We start from the raw sequence: 18,465 nt of genomic DNA, 5'->3' as shown, positions 1-18,465 counted from the left end.
GTGAATAAAACATGAACCTTTTCAGCCGCCCGGGGAAGTGGGGCGTCCTATAATAGTCCCGTTGTGGGACGTGCTTGTGTTTTTAAGCATCCCGCTTTCCTCAGGCGTTATTCAGTATCTGATATTTTCATTCACCTTTTTTTGCGGAAACACACTGCATGTTTGTGCATCCCAAGAAGAAAATGCTTCTGGTATCTATTATAACAATTTAAACGTGCATCACTGCAGAACCTAGACAAGGGCCAAATTTAACGCACTTGCAGTATTTAGTCCTAAATGCTGTATCATTTGACGATTCAGTTGATATTACTCTCAGCAGGGTGCTCCAGGTGGATAGTGTTGCAATTGACTCATTTAATTGCGTTTGGCAATAATCCGGCAAGGAGGGGAAATGAGCTGCAGCTCATTGCTGCATATTTTAAAAAAAGGTGTTTTCCTTTTTTTTGCCCCTAAGGGGGCGCGTTGATATAACCACATTTAAAGATATAACGTGGGCACTGTTAAGTCTTGGAGACAAACACGATATATTTATGGTCTCTACCGAAAAAAAAAAAAAATACACGCAGCGGGTGGTGAGTAAAAACACCACATTTAAAGATGATACATGTTCTGAAGACATCATACAATTCATGTATTTTTTTTTTTACTTCTCGACATTCATCGTCGAATCATCTATCCCAATGGAGATTTATGTTCATACGCTTCATTTAAAAGCAGTTAGTGTTATCAGTAACGCACCGCAAACTTCACGATGGCATTACTAATGGTGTAAAACTTGGTTTAATTTATTCACTCCGCCCCCCATTCTTATCCACCCACAATAAAAGCGTGAAATCTTGGACCGTTCGCCTTGTAATTACCCATATGACTGTAATTATGGGTCAGCGCCTACCGGCTTCGTGCTCCAGAGCCACTCCACCAAAACAAGCCAGTGCCATCCCGTGCATGTCCGTGACAACATCCCTGGGGGTTCATAAGGACAACAAAGGCTCCCCGGCGGACTCGATTACAGGCCGTCAGGGACCTTTAAAGGGCAGACTGTGCTGCGTCTGCGCCACCAAATCTCATCTTTAATTTTAAGCAGCGTTTCCAGGACAATGGAGGGTAAGGGACCCCCGGGGGGGGGGGGGGGGGGGGGGGGGTCATGCCAGGCTTGTCAGGGAACTTACTGCTTTTCAACTGCCAGCAAGCTCAGGGGAGACAGCAATAATGAGCAATCCTCAGCCGGCTGTGTGCAACATTCGCAGCATCTCTGGCGCCAGTTTCATGAGCAAACCCTCTAAATAAATTATTATGTCCTGACATAAACGGAGAATTAACCCAGAACAAAACCAGCCAGGATAACAACAACCATAGCCTGTTTGGAAACCCATCGGGGTGGGGGGGGGTGTTTCAAACAAGAACACTTCAGCAGAGTCTTCGCGGCTATGACACTTTGGAAACAGAGAAGCCAAATCCTGCCAGCAGTCCTCTCCTTGAGGCTGAAGATGACATTTTGACAGGGACAGGCCATGCATTCTCGAGCTCGTGGAATCAAGGCGTCTCGGGGTGAAAGCGTCAGCCCTGCGGAGGAGGAGATGATGTGTGGGCGGCTGGGACAGTCAGAACCGCAAAGACAGCCAAACAGTTAGGAATTTGACACAGGAGAGTGCCTGTCCCTTATCTGACACGGCTCAGACCAGCCAGGCTTAGATTAGATGCAGGGTGTAGGAAGGTAATATGCCATCCCCTATGGCTGGTCCTGGGGGTGTTATATGGGGATTATCAGTTTTATACGCATCCCTCCTCATTAGCCACTGTTCCCAATGCGGGCGGCGCACTGAGAAGCGCAGATGTTACACGCAGGCCCCCAGGGCAGGGGCTGAGCCCGGTGCGAGGACACGTCCTCCAAACGCCCATGTGTGAGGAGACTGACAGGGAGAGAATCTCGCTTGTTTGTGCTGCTCCCGCAACCCAGGGTAGCAACGAGGTCCGGACTGAGGAGGAAGAAAATGAGCAAATGCTGGGCCTCGAATCAACATGGTACCGGGATCACACCACAGAGGGGCCGGTTCTGCCGCAACGCTCTCAGGATGCGCTGCTGTGCCTTTAAGGGCCAAGCGCAAAAAAAAAAAATTAAAATAACCACAAAATTCAGATCACACTCAAGCGTCAGAAACCCGCCAAGCCAGAAAGGTCATTTTAGAATCAGCCGATTTTTTTTTCTTTTTTTTGACGGCAAGACAAACTTCTTGAGAATGGAAAAAAAAAAATCCCCAAATGGCAAGCAAAGCGATGTAATGTCAGAAATGCTATGTCATCATCTGAAGTTTACAGGTATGATGTCATATTGCTGATGACACTAAGGGGCAATAAGCCTGACATTTATATTTACTTCCCCTTTGTAAAAGGTTCTTGAAAGTAAATACATATATATTACAAATAAGTAACAATTACATATCTCTTTATGCCATAAACTAAACAGTGTTAGCAAGGCAGTTAAATAACCCCATGTCTTACAACGCATACTGCTGGCCACACAGTGACTTATCTAAAGCCAACCATCATCATGCATTCAGATATTCATGCTGGTCCAATTCAGAAAAAAATCGGAAGTATGGGTTCAACTGGAAAGAGGGTAAATAGTCCTATCAGTTGTAAGAGCATTCAGACAGGTTGTAGTGATATGTCTTCGCTTGGTGCCTTATTGGGACTGCCACGTATTTACTGGGAAGGACAGGAGGAAAACACACACACTTGCATCAGTAATCCATGAAACCATAGGACTAGGCATGCTGTGACTGGCTGTAATAAGGCTGGGTCCAGGGTCAAAGTGACTGCATTTTAAGCAATGAATGAGCTACATTCCGCAGGTCAAAGGTCACAGGCCACACGAGCTTTACCCAAGACCCTCTGACACCCATTAGTAGTCAGTCATTTCCATGGGAGAATTAAAATATCCGGTGAGCAGGAGGTGGTTAGCTGCCTGAGTGGGGGGTGACAAATGACTTGGTGCCATTTTACCAAATCTATAGCACGTGCTGAGATCACCTCCTCCCAAACTCTCACCGGTGCAATTCGATCCTTTGGAGAAACCAGGATCCAAAACCGTCAGGTTTCTGCTACGAGTGTCTCGCTGTGGCTCTTGACTGCGGTCACCGTGGCAATGGGATCGCCGCTTGGACTGGGAGCTGCAGTCCATCTATGAGCAGGATCATTACTTAGCTCCAAAGCTGCACTTGATCTGTAAGTGGGATCATTACTTTGCAAAGCAAGTAATCTGCAGTTCATCTCGAAGCAGTATCATTACTCAGTCCCAGAGCTGCAGTTCATCTCGAAGCAGTATCATTACTCAGTCCCAGAGCTGCAGTTCATCTCGAAGCAGTATCATTACTCAGTCCCAGAGCTGCAGTTCATCTCGAAGCAGTATCATTACTCAGTCCCAGAGCTGCAGTTCATCTCGAAGCAGTATCATTACACAGTCCCAGAGCTGCAGTTCATCTCGAAGCAGTATCATTACTCAGTCCCAGAGCTGCAGTTCATCTCGAAGCAGTATCATTACACAGTCCCAGAGCTGCAGTTCATCTCGAAGCAGTATCATTACGCAGTCCCAGAGCTGCAGTTCATCTCGAAGCAGTATCATTACTCAGTCTCAAAGCTGTAGTTCATCTCGAAGCAATATGTATAGCAGCTCATCTATAGGACTATCAAACTTTCATCACATTCAGTATTTAAATTACATCCAATTCAAAGATTCGTACGAGTTTTTGCCATTCTTAAAATAATTCCTTTAAACGTTTCTCAGGCGCTATGTTGTTCATTGATCTTCCACTTCAGTACTGTGCACATGCATCTGTTAACTTCACAGTAATTCAAACACTGTAGTATGTGGTGTCTCGCAAACCAAACTGGGCTGTTTTCAAATGTGTGGAATTGCTCCCACCTCACCACAGACCTGTCATAAAGCCCTCACTGCACGATAAAAGAGCCAAACAACACAACACGCCACTGTAGAGAGAGAAAAACAAGACAGTCTTACTTTCAACAGCTTTAACATCGGGTCAAACTCAATTTAAGTCAGTTTAGGTCTGGCTTGCTTTTAAGAAAAGCTTCTGGTAAAATATAAATGAATATATCACCCCCCACCCCCCATTGTGGTTTAGGGTGACAGTACTGAGAACTTGACCAGCAGTTGCATCATGTACTTGATCTCGGTTCCCCAGGGAAAGTTTAACCTCGGATCATATCCAGGGGAGTGTGGCGCAGGCCGTGTCCAATTGCAGGTCCTAAACAAGGTCCGGCACGGCGTAATGACAGCTCCGTGCCCCAAACAGACTGCTGGGCCCATGAGCCGACCGGCGCAGAGCATTAGCGACATGGGGAGTGAGCAGGAGGGTGGTGAAATAGGAGACGGACCCGTTCTGGGACCAGCAGGGTGTCCAAGAGCCTGGGGTAAGATGACGCCCCCCACCCCGAGACAGCACCTGGGCCAAGACGACTGAAGTCGGCCCCTGAAATTACTTCCCTTTGACACAAGAGCTGGGTCTTTTCACGGTAGATTAAACCGATTCTGAAACGACTCCCCCCACGTGCGACTGGAGCCAGCAGCAGTGGACAGGGAGATGAGCGAGGAAAATCGGGGGGGGGGGGGGGGCATCATTACTGCGGACATACAAGGCGAGTACTGTTCGAGGGGCTCCCACTGGGATTCTTTAGCATCCTGTCGCTAACCCCCGGGTGCCCGCGTGCTCATTAACGAGCCCCCGGCCGCAGACAGACGGACAATTGGCAGGGCTCTTTAGGAGGCACAGACAGCTCACACAAAGTGGCCTGTAAATGAGCGCCAGCGCTGAGAGTCCGGCGAAGCTTTCAGAAGCTCGCACGAGCAGGGTTAGACGTGGGGCGCCACGGCGACAGCGATATAAATACCCTGTTAAAAAAAAGAAAAGAAAAACAGGCACCTTGTGCCTATAGTGCAGGAATAATGAGACTGCGGCACAGAGCTCTGGCTGCGTCCAGCTAGGAGAGAAAATGACTCTCGGTTGCCATGATTACAGCAGGCTGAGAACATGCAGGCTTCTATACATGCTGCTCAGACACCTGCAGAGGAAATAAATGCAGCGGCACACCCCAGCCTCTAGGGGGTGCTAGTTTCCAAATGAGGCAACGACCAGTTCCGAGCAGTCAAGCAGGCACAGGCACAGTACTGGTGATAAAGACCACTGAACAATTTGCACCGAGGTACTGCTAATAAGGAATGGACGTTGTGTAGCAGGAAGGAAGAGTCATGTCTAGACTTCGCGCAGAGGCCCCGCCTCCCCAGTCCTCGTTATTCCAATAAAAATGGAAACGTGTGCAGGATAAAAAAGCCCCTTTTCGGCTCCTAATACCGCTGCCATTAAGATGCTCCGCAACAGTTTACTGTTTATTTTCTCTGCACAGATGTGCTGCAGGTCTTCATATGTTCCCTGTGGATCAAAGGCCTCACTCCCTTCCCCCTCCGCCAACCACAAACAGGGGTGTGGGTGTGGTGGGGGGTGCAGGCATGTGATCCAAGGCCACTGCTTCCTTCATTGATCCTTTTTCTTGTTGATAATTCCTATCAGTAGCTGTTCACCCATCAGGCCACCCCCACGTACCCGGGCCCCTGACCCCCCCACTCCCACCCGCACCGTCACTCCCGGAGCTTTGCTCCTGGCTGTTGGCTTTGCCCGTGTCTGAGCTGCACGGCAGCACATCAGGCTGTCTTAACAGATGTGGATCGGCCGCATTTTCGCCAGATTCCAGGCTCTGATAACTTAAAAAAAATAAATAATCGTAAAATAAAACTTACCACCAAGCCGCAGCTCAATATCAAACGCTTCTACAATCAACACAGGAGGTTTCCAGCACCTTCTAGCAAAATCCAGCAATGCTAAAGAGCTATGTGGGATTCCACTTCCATTGTTCCCAGTAGAGCTTTTTTGGGAACTTATTAAAAATAATATAAATCTCCCAGCACAATTTCCAAAAGCAAATGTCAGCACAGATTATCCCTGAGGTGTGCATATAGATTTCCACATGTGTGATAGGCATCACACACTTGCACCTGTGCTTTCACTGATAATCCAGCTTTGAGCTGATTAGAGGACAGGCGTACGCATCACTGAAGTCCCACATTTATGGAGATCGGATTGGCTATGATAGGGATCACGGTCCAATCAGAAACATTGTCCATCCCCACAGGTCTCGTTGTCCTGTAAAATTCCACCCTACCCAGATTATTCAGTCTCCACCCCCCCAACACACAAAATGCACACGTTCTTATGCCTTTTCTATAATTTGTATCAGTGTGTGTATAATGTTTACACACATACACAGTAAAATATATATAATCATAAACATACATATGGGAATATTCCATTTCGATTTGGTCAGACACCTCAGTTATTTGAAGTTGGTAATTGGGAAAAATTTGATAATTAGGGGGACTAAAAAAGAAAAAAAAATTAAAGTGTGACCACATGTCATTGGTTTAGGGTTTTTATGCTTAACCCCCCCCCAACCCCCACCCCACCTAAACTACATTAACAAGCCACACTTTTAGTTTTTTTTTTTTTTTGCTGCACGCCAATTAGCTGGAGCCCCAGATAGGACATCTGGACATTTACTGGGCTTCCAGATTCCACATTACCAAAGAGAAACAAAACACTGTAGGTTGCGCTGTGCATTGTGGGATTGCAATTTACGCCAAAACTAAAATCCGACGGAAGGCTATAGCTTTATCTGCCACACTTGGAGCGAGGGCGCCCTGGGTCCCACCTCGTCATAGCAACGAGCAACCCATAATTACGGGCCCCTCCAGCAGCGGGCAATCCGGGGACCACGTGCTGCCCGTCAGTTTGCCAACGGGATGTATAAACAGGGCAAGTGCAAGCGAGGAAACGGAGACAAATGACACCATATCATTAACTAATTATGGCCGATGCTTTTCTATTAATACGGCTTTATTTTCCCAGTAAGACAAATTAGGATGGGGCTCAGGAACGTCACCGTGAGGAGCTCACAGCTGGGTTGGCCTGCTTCCCCTTGGCTGAGCTCACGCTAATGAAGAATTTAAATCTCACAAGCCGTCCCCCCTTCCTACGAATGTGACACAGAAAGGCCTGGTGCCTCATGGGAAATTGGAGGGCAGAGGAAGAAGAAGAGATGGTGCCTGGCTTTGGTGGAATGGGGAGGGGGGTCACAATTAAGTAGGGGAGACAACACAATCTGTATTTGCCACTCGGTCTGTGTGTGTCCTTGGCTGCAAAGCAAAAAATAGCTTCTTCATTTCAAATAGTGCTGCTGTATATATTGAGCCGGCGAAGCTCACACACAAAGGTGCTCCCCCCTCCCACCATGACACCTGCTCTGACAGAAAGCCACATACATGCATCGCTACGAATCATAATCGCCGATGGCAAAAAGCGCTTCACAGGAAGCATAAAACCCAATGTGTGGTTTTTCTTCGTTTTACACATGGACAGAGGCCACAAAAAAAAACAAACGCAAACGAAACAACGTAAAAACATCATGACTTCTTGTGGCTTACAAACCATTTTGTTAGCTCTCCCCCAATAGCCACCCCCCCCCCCACAGTTGCACACTGTCAGGTTTAATATACAACAAATTCAAACAGCAATTTCGGCCTTTTTTTTTAAACAACCTCAGGTCTGACTTCCTGCACGTAAACAAACTTTTTTGTAAACGGAACCAGACAAAAGGGGTTTCATTTCAGGTGCAGCTTTTAATTGGGCAGTTCACCCTAAAATCAAAAACGTTTTTCAGATATGCTGTAGTGCTATTTATCCATCTAGACTGTTGTGAGACTTGCCTGGTTTTGGAGATATTGGCTGTAGAAATGTGAGCCTTCTCTCAAATATAATGTGATTGAATGGCACTCTTCGGTGGTGATTAAAGCACCAGGAAAACGGATTCGAAAAATTCAACAGCAATGTCTCATCATAAATCATGACCCGGTTATTCAAGTATGGCTGGAATTCAGTCAGATAGGAATCGAGAGTTGACTCCAAAGTACTGTCAAAAAAAAAATTCTGTCACTAATGATGTCGATGATTGGTCGCCATGGTGCTGTCACTTTGTCACACTCACTGAATTGGATTATTTACACCCAATCAGAGCCATCAGTTCTTGCTTGTTATTTACCTCAGTGTATGTCAAAAGTACAAAGGAAAGTCAGGTGCAGGTTTAGTCATTAACCAGCTAAATTAGTCAGCTCTCCATTTTACTGTGTGTCACTAAATAAGCCTGCATTTTTCTATGAATATTTCAATTAAATGAACATCAAAGAGAGTAATTTTGAGACCTGAGATATAACGATGGCACCGACAGTTATTTTCATTTAAAACATGAAAACATAAAGGAATGTTTTTTGTTGTGGGAGTTTTGTAAAAACTTTATTTTCGTACAAAGTGTGCAAACAAGACACAAATGATGAGGTATACTGTTATGTATATTAATTATAAAAGGAATACTTGCCAATAAAAGATTAAATTAATAAAATCCACTGGCGAGTACCCATTGTTGTCCATACTACTCTCTCTTGCTCTTCGTACAAAAACGTTTTCCCCACATATTATTAAGTCTTTGTAATTGAGAATCTGGAAAATTGGTGTCTGAAATCAACTCTAGTGACTGACTCCATCAATTCCCAACTTTTGGAATCGGAATCTGAGTCAACTCCAAAACACTTGAAATCGAACAGCCCCTAACCCAAGATAATCCACAGACCTTGTAGCGAGCAGTTTCATGTAGGAACTATTTTCTTTTTAACTAACGCCACGCACCAATCGTATCACTGCATAGAGGATAACGCCGGTAGTGCAGCATAGCCTGTAATTTCCAATGTGTTTACAACAAGACAGAAAAGGCAAAAACTATGCAAGAATGAACTGAAGCACCGTTTCACCTTTAATTTTCCCCTGCTGAAACAGGAGCAGAGAATATTACCCATGTAAACAGGATACCGGCGGTGGTCATTATTGTATGACAAAAGTAAATGATGCCCAAATTATGGTTAACAATAATCATCATAATTACAAAGAAAGATAGGAAGCTATGCTTCATTGCACATTTTTAGTGAGAGACACAAGCGCGTTTACTTCGCTGGGGTTTAGCTGTGCGTGTAATGGGCATGCGAAGTTTGCGGCCTTTTAGCCGGGCTGTGCTTATTATAGAGCTGCAGGAACAAAAAAAGGATTTTTCATGTGGTTGTTCATTAATCCAATAACACAGTTTGACCCGGTGAAAATTTAATTAGTTGCAACTGACAATGAAAACTCTTTCCACTGATATATACTGATATACGTGGAAAAAATAGATAAGAAAAAAAAAAATCATATTTATCAATAATATTGATTATCTGCCCAACCCTAGTTCCAGGGCGCTCATGCTCCTGAAACGCGATTGGCTGTAGGCATCAATGCTAGCACTTTGGTGCTAGGTGAGCTTGTAGTATCCAGCTATTATTGCCCTTAACTTAGACAGTCTGGTTGTTTTTTTGTTATTGTTGGTAGCTGATGCTAACTGCATCACTGAGCCAGTTAACGTTGGGGCTCAGCCGAGGAGGTCGCCATTGATGTTTACATCCGGTCACTTGGTCAGGAGCACGAGCGGCGTCGCGTCCTGCTCAGCGACACAACTGCTGTGTGGAGTTTGGTATAAAGAAAATAGTTCCTGCATTTAACTGCTTATTTTGAGTAACTGGGTCATAATTTCTGTTAAGAAACTTTGCTGTCAAATGTGTTTTTTTCGGTGCTTTAATCACCATAGAAAATTCCAACCCGTCCCTTTATATTCAAGAAAAGATTAATATATCTATAGCCAATGTCTCCAAAACTAGGCAACGTTCACCCCAATAATCAAGATCAGTGGTTCTCAAAGTCGGTCCTCGGGCCCCACTGCCCTGCTTGTTTTCCTGCCATCCCTGCCCCACACACAAGTCCCAGCTGTCTTTCAGCTTCTGATTGACTGAACACACCTGATCCATGTAATCAGCAGTGTGTGGGGCAGGGATAGCTGGGAAACAAGCAGGGCAGTGGGGCCCGAGGACCGAGTTTGAGAACCACTGATCTAGATGGATAAATAACAAAAATAGCAAATTTGAAAAATGTTTTTTTTTTATTATTATTTTGTGGTGAACTGATCCTTTAAATGTCCACTTACAAAACTTGCTTTTTCTGTACAACACATCTTTATATTGACAGACTAAATAGATTTACAACTTAAAAGGATTCTAACCTGTATGCACCATTGCCATTAACCTCACAAACATTTCCTGATTTCAGCACAATGGCTTCTTTTGAACCCTGAGCTCTCCCCCACACAGACATTAAAGACAAAGGAACAAGAATCACGATCTTATTACCTTGTCATCGATGTCACTCTCGCTGTCACACTGTAAAGAGGAGGAAAGAAAGAGGCATGAATATTCAGCCCTTTACACAACCAACCTTTATCACATTCTGCAACGGTGGACGACATCAGCATGATCTGTGCTTTAAAAACCTTAAATTTGTAATTCTTCCGTGAAATTAGTGAGTAAGTGTGAAGATATCATAAACAGCTGTGGAATGATACATATTCAGATTCAGGCCACCGCGTGTGAGATGTGCAGCTCTGGGACGGCACAGAACCGACCCGGTTTAAGATCCCGGACGATCCATCACTCTGGCAGAGCTGCCGTTTGCATGCGCTGTGAACAGCGCACACATTGTCAGCTGGTACCAGGCAACGGACACATCCGGCCCACACAGACGAACAGATCATCACTCCATCATCCTTCTGGCAAGGAGATGTCGCCACACCAATGGTGATGGGTGAACACACACACACACACACACACACACACACACACACACACACACACAGACCTGCTGGGAAGAACTCAGCAGGGCCATATCAGGACTGACAACTTTTCAGGACAGAAAAGTACAAATGCATTCTGGGAAAGCCCTATGCTAAATGCCCAGCTGCCCCTGCTATGGGGGCAGATGTCCTCGGCTGGGAGGCGACCGCACATGAGCTTTCAAGGATCGAGCGCTAAATACAGACGTTCATGAGCAGAAGCCTGAAAGTAACCAACACCTAAACCAGGATGGGACCGGCAAGGCGGGGGGAAGGCAGCAGGCCCAGCAGGCCCTGCCAAAGGCACCGCCTTTCGAAACCTTTTGGCAAGGTGCCAAAACCACGGCAAGATAAGAGGCCCGGCGACACCACTGCGGCAAAACCAGAGATTTCAGGGGAGGTGGGAGGGAGCATTTCGCACCTCGCATTGTGAATCCATACTAACTGGCTCATCACGCCCTCGCACAGGAAGCCCAAACCGCACGTCTCAGGCCTGCGACGGCGAGGTGCACTCCCGGGCCCTGCACGCCTTCCGCTTCCAGCGAACGAATGCACGTTTTTAGCCAAATGACTAAGAACACCACCTTCCCCTACCCACACTGTCAATTTTTTATCAATTTTAGTTTATTTTTTTAAATTAACGACTCAAATCTGTCACCTTTAATGACATTTACAGACAACTTTAAAGCAGGCCAGACACACACACACACACGCACACGCACATCTCTCAGTAAACTCAATGTCGGCACAACAGTTCCTACAGCGACTCAAATGCACACCAAGACCTCAAAGGCATGGCAATTACGAAACAAAGGGAGCCATTACCTTCTAATTTCCAGCCGGTCTCCTGCTCCGAAGCCACTGAGGCAACATTTCCAAAGCATCTGCCGGTACAGGCCTTCCGTTAAGTCCAGAATCGTATAATAAAAATGTCGGCCCAAAATTAAATCCCCGGGCCAATTTCAAGCGTTTGACAGTGACGATGAAACCACCATTTATAAAGAATAACAGGGCATGAAATTTACATTTCTTCTTGCTGTTACTGTCTGACACTTTTCTGGCTGTTCTTACCCCTGTTCCTCTGCACCCCCAGGGGTTCAGTCACTACTAATTCTGTGCTAATGTTCGGTTGTCCCCAGAACCCAGGTCCCAAAGGGCTTTAATTACATGTTAATGAGTTCACCGGTAAGTTACCCAGCTGCCCTTGTTGCGCTGGGCCATACTTGAGTTATAATTTTTCCACCCCTTATTGAAAATGAAATAACTCTCTGAAGAGGCCTCTAAGGAGACATGTGAAATACTACGAGGGTCCCTGACGGGCGATAGAGCAGCCAAAAGGATCACTAAAGGAATTAGGCAGCTATACGGAGACTCGTCCGCTCTACATCTAAGGGGCCTCTTGGCAAGGACAGCCCCACTTTTCGGGAGTCACATGACTACAGGCCTCCAGCAGCAGCGGTGACTCACGGTTGGGCCCAACAGCAGTGCAGGTGACAAACCAACCACAACCCACCACCTCCAACAAGCAGGGGAAAAAAAAAAACACCCAATCTGGATAGCTGGGGGGAGGGGGGGGTTGAGGGAATTGCCAAGCAAATATGAAAAACCTCCAAAGAAAACAAGTCTAACGAGAGAAATAAATCACACGAAAAGCAGTCTGATTAATATGCGTATCGGAAAGATGTGGCATAACACTTCTGTATAGCGAAAGGTTCAGTTGCGTAAGCGAACCACAGGCCTTGTGGGTAATAGACAGCAAAGGTTGCTGCCTTTACCCCTGAGCTCCTTAAATACGGCAGATCGAGAGACTGCACACATTCCGAGGTGCTTTGACTGCGGTGACACCCCCCCCCCCCAGCACCGCCCCTCGGGCTCCTTCAGATCGTGATCGCAGAACTGATGCTTCTTCCTCAGCCACAAGCAGAACCTCCCAGACAAAGCATTTCTTGAAAATCCTCGCGTCCCCCTGGAACATGGCGCTCACAGACAAACACAGACAGCAGTTTAATAAACAGCAGACTTGAGTCACCAGCAAGAAGTTTCAAAGAGCCAAACGGTAGCTGCGGACTGATTGGAACAGGCATCAACGGTCACGCAGACACCTAACGAGCTTCAACCAATTAGCCAAACGGCTTTCCGGGAACCACACTTAAACCCGTGTGTGTGTGTCATGTACAGATTACATTGTGGGGATCGAACAGCCCCCACAATGGGATAACAATTTGTTATTTTGACGATGAGGTGACCGTATTTTTAGTGCCCACAAGGGAAACTCAATTTTATAAAAATCTGTGACCGCGACAGCCAAAAGTCTCGCATTGCGTTTGCTTACTTATGGTCAGGGCTGGATAGGTGTAAGGGTGTCAGTGCTGGGATTACCGTCATGCCCATAGAATGGATGAATGGTCTCCACAAAGATGTGGATAGAAACGTGTGTGTGTGTGTGTGTGTGTGTGTGTGTGTGTACAGGCCACTTAATTGCACCACAGCTTTGCTTAATCGGGGGACAAAGCCCAATCTTAATGCACCTAAAGCGGGGAGACCCAGTGCAGCCTCCCGTCAGGCAGCTCGCAAAGCCACGTCCTGCTCTGGCTCTGATGCTCTTACCATGGAGGGGAAGCAAGAGGCCGCGGCGGGAGCCTGTACGCGGCGAGCAGGAGCCGCACAGCTGAATGGCGCGGCACGCAGACCCAGGGGGCGGCATGAGTGAGCGGGCACCACGCTGTGTCCAAAGTCACGCCGGGGGCAGTGTGAAGGGAGCAGGTTCTGGAAGGCGGGGAGCTGGCCCACTTGGAGCCAGAGCGAAGCTGGAGTGAGCGGAAGGTCTATTTTAACTGAGAAAGTCGGACTTTCTCCTGGGGGGGCCGGGGCATGTGCAGCCATCCAGGGCCAGGCCCGCGGGTGAAGGAAACAGCGGAGCTCCACAGTCTGTAGCGGAATGAGGGCAGGGGTGGGGGCTGTGATGGGTTTCCACGGCAACAAACGCCCTGTGTTTTGCGCAAATCACTAACTGTTTCTTAGCCATCGGGATAAAACGAATGGGGGGGGGGGGAAAGGGGGGGTGATGCAAGCGTCCAAAATAAATGGATTGATTAGCACAAGCAAGGCAGAGAGGAACAAGGATTTCATCTTTATCGAGCACTTTCTAGTAAACTGCTGCTGAAGATTAAGGCTGATTGTACCGGGTGCGGCTGGGAGGAACATCACTCTCATGCCAGGCCTTAAATCAGAGGCACAGCCGTGAAGACTTTCGTTGAAATAATATTCAAATTTAATTTTCTCTCTCTCAAAAAAAACTGACATTTATGCATAATACATAGGGCAATATGAGACAACCCCGCACTAATTAATTTCCAAGGAACCTGTTCATAAAATAACCAATGGTTTCAGTTGAGCGAAAGCAAACCATTTCATGAATTCTTTCCTTAACAGCAATACAATATTCAAAAGTTCAGCACTGTTTGGGGTTTGAGGGTTTTTTTTTTTTTTTTGCGGGGGGTGGGCAGATACCATGGACTCATGGTCCCAAAAAGCCATGCTGTTTTACATTCATTATTCAATCATTTTCATGGGACAATAATTACGGGACATGAGGAAAGAGGGAGACAAATTACCCAATTAACCAGCAATTAGGCTCGAGCAGCCCGTTATTGTGAGAAACTATTGGGAGGTCCATCATATGAGAGACAGCTGTCAGGGAGACAACTGTGAGAATGTAATAAGGGGGGGGGGTGCAGAAAACGTGACCAACTCCTAAAAGACAAAGACACACTCTGGACTATCCATCAAACTGGGACCACCAACCGCAACACAGACGTTCAGTGGATACTCGACATATCCATGCATACATGGCCAGTCCGTCTATCGTCCGTTACTCAAAGATCAGGATAAAAAAAGAACCCACTATTTCGGTGACTGATATCATCAGACCGAGTACATCTTCACCCTAAATTAATTCAATTCAGGAGAAATTACTCCCATGAATAATGTACGTAAGAGTAAAGGTTAATTTCTCATTCATCGTAGAATGCGTGGTTACATACACCAGCAGCAACATCAGCGCGGACCATCTGCAAATCCCAGGGCTGAAAGCGAAGCTTGCTGCGGCAGGAACGAGAAACTTCTCCAAATTTTGGATCTGGACACACTGGCAAGGCGAGGTGGGGGGAGTGGGGGGGGGAGCCAGCCAAGTCAGCGTCAGATCACAGAGGCTGCCGCAATCCCAAACAGCATTGTTATAGACACCAGCCTGACCTCACACTGAGCAGGTCAACTGCATCCTAAAAACATGAGACCCTCTCTTCCGCCTCGCTCCACCCAGGGCAATCAGGCAGATGCACATCCATCTGGAGGTTCTCCTTGGTGATGTGGGACGCAGCCGCTTCTCATTTTCTTCTTCCAGGAAGAGGCATGGGAGCTATTACCCACATTTATACCAGCACTAAGATCTGAGCCCCTTGCCAATGCAGTCCAAAGGGAGACTGGGCTGCGAAGACTTAAGCCCCAAATATATATATGATATGATGGTCTTCTACTGTTCAGTATTGTTCCAAAATAAAGTAAAAGCAAATTAAAGGCCAATTTGCAGAGAACCTGGTACTAAAATAGCAGGCAAACGGAGGAATCAGAATCAGGAGAGATGAACGGACAGGACCTGACCAGTGTCACCATTCCTCCAAGTTCTTGCCCAATCATCAACAGGAACCATTATGGCGGCCAGGCATGCAAGCCAATTGACAGCTGCTCCCAACATCTGCAGCACAAGAGACACTGGGGGGGCGAGGGGGGGTTTAGAAGAATCTCCAGGAAGTCGGAAGCTAGCGTGACCCTCCGCAGGATATTGGCGGACTGGCTGAGGGACCAGGTTCTGGAGCCGCTGTGGCTGCAGGAGGTCAATGAAAAAACTTCCAGGGGGCGGGGGGGGGGGGGGGGGGGGGGGGGGGGGGTGGGTCGGAGGTTTCCTGCCCGCCGAGATGGACTGTGCCAGCTGATCCACCATCTTCCACCCGACCTTTGACTTGACCTTCACTCCGACAAAACCATGATCATGTAATGGTGGCCTGTTTGGCAAACATCACGTCGGTCAAGTGACAGAAGCTGGAAGCCACTCCAGAAGACCCGGACACTCCTCGTCACGCATGGAGTGAACATGCAGGGTCACGCAGCAGCTTTAACGTTACGAACGGCAGCGGAATCCCAAACCCGTCATTAGCAGAGCTAATGAGCTGGACGTTATCTTTTTAGTGGCCTGTCTGTGTTTCATGAGCCAACAACAAAGCACATCGTTCACTAGCGCACACCGGGGGAAAAAAACTGTTCCTCTGTACACCCGTCACGTTTCAGATTTGGGAATTTTTCCCTCCATCTCTGGCATTTCCTGCTAGCAAACACTCTGTTGCTATTTCCACGCTTGGCTTGGCTGCGTTGACCGCACTGTAAATTCGGCATGTGCACAGTTATTTTCCTCAGCAGCAAACAATCCCACCTTTCATCCAGAGTGCGTCTTTCATTTTCCTTTATTGGCGAAGCGATGGGGAGATTTGGCACAGCCAGAAACGGGTGCACCAAAGACAGACAGTGCCTGCGGTGATCATGGCCCAGTTCTGGCCAAGGCTGTGGGGAAGCACTGAGTTCCAGCGATCCCTTGCCTGCCCAGAGCCGGCATCGCACTGGAACCCTCACTAATGCCGCAAAGAGCAGCATAACGCGGGCTCCGTCACCTGGCTGACCACACCCGCCGCTCCACATTCCCAATCACCCCCCCCCCCTTCCTCCATCCATTCTGCACCCTTATTTCAATTCGGTGCCTGAAATCCCTCAGCAGCTTTCATTCTATGAGAGCTTCTTAGCTTCTTGTGAATTTCATGGGTGAGGAGAGCTGAGGTCCTCCAAGGAGACTTAAAGAAAACAAACAGCACAGCAAACGGCACAAGACTCCGACTCCCAGCTCTGGAGTGTGAAAATCCCGCCCCGAGTGGGAATGCTGGGTTTAGTGGGAATGCTGGGTTTACGATGAGCCGCTCCCAGAGCTGAAAGGTCCACGCGGCTTTATGGGGTCGTGTTCCCCGGATTTACGACACCGATCATGAGCGACAGAGGCCTCTCCTGTGGAATGTGGCCTTCGACCTTGGCTTTGTGTCATGACAGACTAATTGATTCCTATCAAGAGGTGGGATATCGCCTTTCAATTTGTGGCGTAACGGCCAAGTAATCACACCGATGCCTCTGTGATCCTCCTCACTCAGGCTAAACCTGATGAGGCTTTCAAGCGGAATTCTCAAAATTTTATTAAATACACCATCTCATGAAAGGACCCCCCCCCCCCCCCAACAAGAGCCCATGTTAATCCACAGCCAATGGGGTATTAAAAAAAACATCGGGGACATTCCGTACACCTACGACTATTGAAACTCTACTCAAAGAAACCCTCATCTGTTCCAACGTAGAGAGGAGATCCTTAATGGTTTTGGCACAGAGAGACCGATAACCAATCCTGTCTAGACTCTAATACAGTACTACATCAATCCTGCAGCTTCCTGAATGACAAAACAACAATGTAACCTCGGCAGACAGTTTTAAGGGGGAGAAAAAGACGTGCTAATTAATTTGAATGCTTTACACTGTGGCTGTGACACAGATATCAGTGTGAGCCTTGACAAACATGCAGAAAGATGGGCATTCTGGCAGAGCCAGGCTACCCATGTGTTCCCAATCGGCAGAGAGCAGTTGGCACAGGTAGCAGAGCCGCGATTTATCGGATGGTAATTAGACCCAGATGGCCCGCCCCGAGCGCACGCTACACCAGCGCCTCCAAGCCCTGCCCAGCCCAGGAAGGATCTTGCAAACAATGCGAGGCCATCATTTATAAAAAAAAAAAAAAAACGAGAGAGGTCTTAATTATCCTGGAAGGGAAGGCCAGGCACGGCACGAGACAGACAGCGAGCGGCTTGGCCACTACGTGGGGGTAGGGAGGTGGGCCAAGCGCAAGCGGATCAGGATTGAGCTCCCCCGCAGATGTACGAAAGGCGAGAGCAATCCCACTCGCCGATAAAGGAATGAAAGCGGCCATTTTGTTCTTGGCTGGGAGGGACAGTGTAAGAGCTTAGCTGGGGACGATCCAAAGGAATCAGGAATGAGGAGGAATTATAGGGTATTAAAGGAGAGCAGAATTATGCTTTTCAGTCAGAAATAAATAAATCATGCTCAGCCCCAATCGAGACCAAAACACTGGGATCAAACCTGCTGGGGAAGAGAAGCTGGCACTGGGGTTGACTCCCCCTCGCACTGCCTCCTCATCCACAAAAAAAAAAACTGCTCAGGCCGGAGAGCCCTTATCTCCTTCCAGCACATAAGTTCCCACTTATCCTGAGCCCTTTTCCCTTCCCAGATGAAGTCCTTATCTGGCCAGTGCCGTACCTATAATGGCGATCCAAAGTGTGGCCTCTAATCACAGGCCAGGACAGTCTATCTGAGGGATGAGTACCCAGCATGCTTTTGGTCAGTGAACAGCCAATCAGAGAAGGCAGGTGCGAGAGCAGTGAGCCGCGTGCCGAGATGATTTTTCCACACCTCTGTGTCGGAAAGGTCAGCACGCAGCGG

At 47.5% G+C, this 18,465-nt stretch overlaps 1 protein-coding gene across 1 annotated transcript in view; it reads right to left on the bottom strand.

Annotated features, from left to right (window-relative positions):
• The window catches only part of LOC125727754 (autism susceptibility gene 2 protein-like), a 77,858-nt gene that overhangs the window by 19,365 nt on the left and 40,028 nt on the right, over positions 1–18,465 (bottom strand). Inside the window, 1 exon segment of the mRNA XM_049004658.1 lies at positions 10,388–10,417. Within this exon segment, the coding sequence (XP_048860615.1) occupies positions 10,388–10,417 (30 nt within the window).

Source organism: Brienomyrus brachyistius, unplaced genomic scaffold (genome assembly GCF_023856365.1).
Source record: "Brienomyrus brachyistius isolate T26 unplaced genomic scaffold, BBRACH_0.4 scaffold117, whole genome shotgun sequence".
Classification (NCBI taxonomy): domain Eukaryota; kingdom Metazoa; phylum Chordata; class Actinopteri; order Osteoglossiformes; family Mormyridae; genus Brienomyrus; species Brienomyrus brachyistius.
The sequence above is the reverse complement of the archived record's forward strand: the minus strand, read 5'-3'. Positions and strand labels throughout refer to the sequence as shown.